The 2,500-nt window shown below is 37.3% G+C and overlaps 1 protein-coding gene across 6 annotated transcripts in view; it reads left to right on the top strand.

Annotated features, from left to right (window-relative positions):
* Positions 1-1,558: 1,558 nt before the first annotated feature.
* Positions 1,559-2,500, top strand: part of LOC113812049 (F-box only protein 44) — a 9,905-nt gene continuing 8,963 nt past the window's right edge. Inside the window, exons 1-2 of one of the 6 annotated variants that reach the window (XM_027363915.2) lie at positions 1,559-1,696; positions 1,835-1,869. Coding sequence is in view for 2 of the 6 variants with exons in the window: in XM_027363914.2 (XP_027219715.2) it covers positions 2,119-2,199 (81 nt within the window). In the remaining 4 variants the exon portion in view is untranslated. Of the gene's footprint in view, positions 1,743-1,834; positions 1,870-2,094; positions 2,200-2,500 lie in introns of those variants that run through there. The other 5 variants (XM_027363916.2, XM_070131750.1, XM_070131751.1 and 2 more) reach the window with 5 other exon arrangements.

Below are 2,500 nucleotides of genomic sequence, written 5' to 3'. Positions count from 1 at the left end.
GGGGGGATTTCCGGTTTTCAGAGGCATTTAACAACCATTAAATCATCCTAAATGTTTAAAAAAACTAAGCTGTTATCAGTTTGTACCTTAAAGATTACATATGAAATGCACTACTTTATCACAAGACATGACTGCTGAAGGTTACTATAACCCTCCAGACACACACACACGCACACAAAAAAAAAAATAAATAAATAAATAAAATCAATTTACCGTTTTCGTCATAATCTGATGGATTCACTTAGGGATTAACTTTAACTCTTAATACCGTATTTAATTTATTCCTAATCCACCGTGTCCGTATAGAAGACGACACTCCGCTGCCAGACGGCGCGACAATAATGTTCCGTAAAAACTGTCGTACTCACTATTCTATCACCACCGTTTTTGAGCATCATTTAAACCAGCTCACATCCAGAAATATCCTCAATCACTTGGTAATAACAGCATTTTAAAGTGAGTGATCCTGTTTCTGAAAAAAAAACCCTGCGGAAATAGACATTAGGGCGTTATGAACACTTGACCTTTCAGCTGAATCCATGACATCCTGTGTTGCTTTTCTGCGTATGAAATGCTTTACCAAGACCGCTTTATTTGTTTGATTTATACATAACCATTTTCCTTTTTTTCTCTCTCTTTTTGCTTGGTTTTGGTCTGGCATAAATTATGTGTTATTATTAAATCAATAGAGGACATTTTTATACTATTCTGTGTTTAATTTTGCGTCTGGTCGAGGTCGTGTTTATAAATTGAACTCCAAGACGCTCTTATATAGAAAGGTTCTGCGCAGAAATCCCCAACATAACACTCTGCCTTCATCTGCTCTGGTGTTTGTCGAAGTCTTTTAATTTTTAATAACACTAAAACAACATTTTTTAGTTCAGTATTATTATTCAGTATGGCAAGTAGACCCTAAGAAAAACCCATGAAATTGTGTAGCATGGTGAGTGCTTCTTGTTCTTATATTGAGTGCTCAGCTGTCTGTTCGTATACTTGACATGCATAAATAAAGAAATAAATGCATATTTATCAGTCTGGACATGCATATCAATCCGGGAAATAGATGGTTAAATGTATATCTATCAGATATTGACAGATATTCCTTTATTTCTGCATCTGTATTTATGAAAATTCATTAGGTCGAGCCTGGGACAATTTTAACAAACCGGCTGTATATCTGGGATTGGATATATACATGTGACTGGATTTTTTTTCTATGTTCTTTGATGTGTTTCAAGTAGAATGTATATTTCAATAATAATGTAACCTAAACTATTATATTTGCATTGTATTTGATTTTGCCAAAATTAATAAGTAATCAAAATCCTCCTCCTACTCTTCTTCCCCCCCTCCTCCTCCTCCCCCTCCTTCTTCTCCTCCTCCTCCTCCCCCTCCTCCTCCTCCTCCTCCATCTCCCCTCCTCCTCCTCCTCCTCCATCTCCTCCTCCCCCTCCCCCTCCTCCTACCCCCTCCTCCTCCTCCTCCTCCTCCTCCTATCCCCCCTCCTCCTCCTCCTCCTCCTCCTCCTATCCCGCCTCCTCCTCCTCCTCATTTTAGCGGATATCCATGACGTCATTGGCTTGCCCGAACGCGTTGTTGACATCATCAGCTGACTCGAAGGAAGTGACTGTAGGACCGGAACTGGTTTTATCTATTTTTACACAGATTATGGCATCCTTTGTCAGAGTTAATGCCAGTAGGTGTTTGATAAGTGTCAGTTATTCATTACTGTTAGTCTGATAGTATGTCGTTTTCTCTTTTTTGCGTGAAGTATGTTCGGATATATTTTTTTTTCTCTCGTGGTGTATTCTAATGTTTTTTCTCGTATTTTCAGTTCTCGATTAAAGTGGCAAGAAATTAATACAGGTTGTAAGTATTTTTTTTTTCAGATAGTTAAGCAATGTTTCTTTTTGAATAAGTGGTGTATGGACGTAAATAGAGTCATATTTTCGACTGGGTCTTGATAATCAGATAAGAAATCAGTTATTTTATTTCATTTTAAGTCTGTCAGTGATAATTGCCTTCTTATGTGAATGTGAAATGTTTATGCTTTGATGAATAACTCCAAATTACCTCTTGAAAAGATTGGATAAATGTTTTTTTCTTCTGTCAAGTTGCATGAGATTGCACCACGTTAGGGAGAGAGGCAATATAGTGGGAAGATTCAGCAAGCAGTGTGAATTATCGCCTTTGTTTCTGGTATTCATACTTTATTGGTATGAGGTTGTGCGTGTGCATGGGAGGAGGGCAGATTCTAGCATGTTTTCATTTAAGAAAGCAGTCTGAAGCTTGGAAGATGTTCATTAATATGACATGTCTTAGACAAGTGTTGATTTTTTTTAATCATGGGAATGGAGGTAGAGCATAACAATATTAAAGCTATTATGAATTGATGTATTGCCAGGAAGATGCTCAGTTATTTTCAACAATATCCAGAATGGTAGAAGTGATAAATTACTTACCATACCGGTGTATGGCATGTTGACAGTAGGTTTAGGTT

The sequence above is a fragment of the Penaeus vannamei genome, chromosome 17 (genome assembly GCF_042767895.1).
Source record: "Penaeus vannamei isolate JL-2024 chromosome 17, ASM4276789v1, whole genome shotgun sequence".
NCBI lineage: Eukaryota > Metazoa > Arthropoda > Malacostraca > Decapoda > Penaeidae > Penaeus > Penaeus vannamei.
Note: the sequence above shows the minus strand (reverse complement) of the source record. Positions and strands in the feature narration are given on the sequence as shown.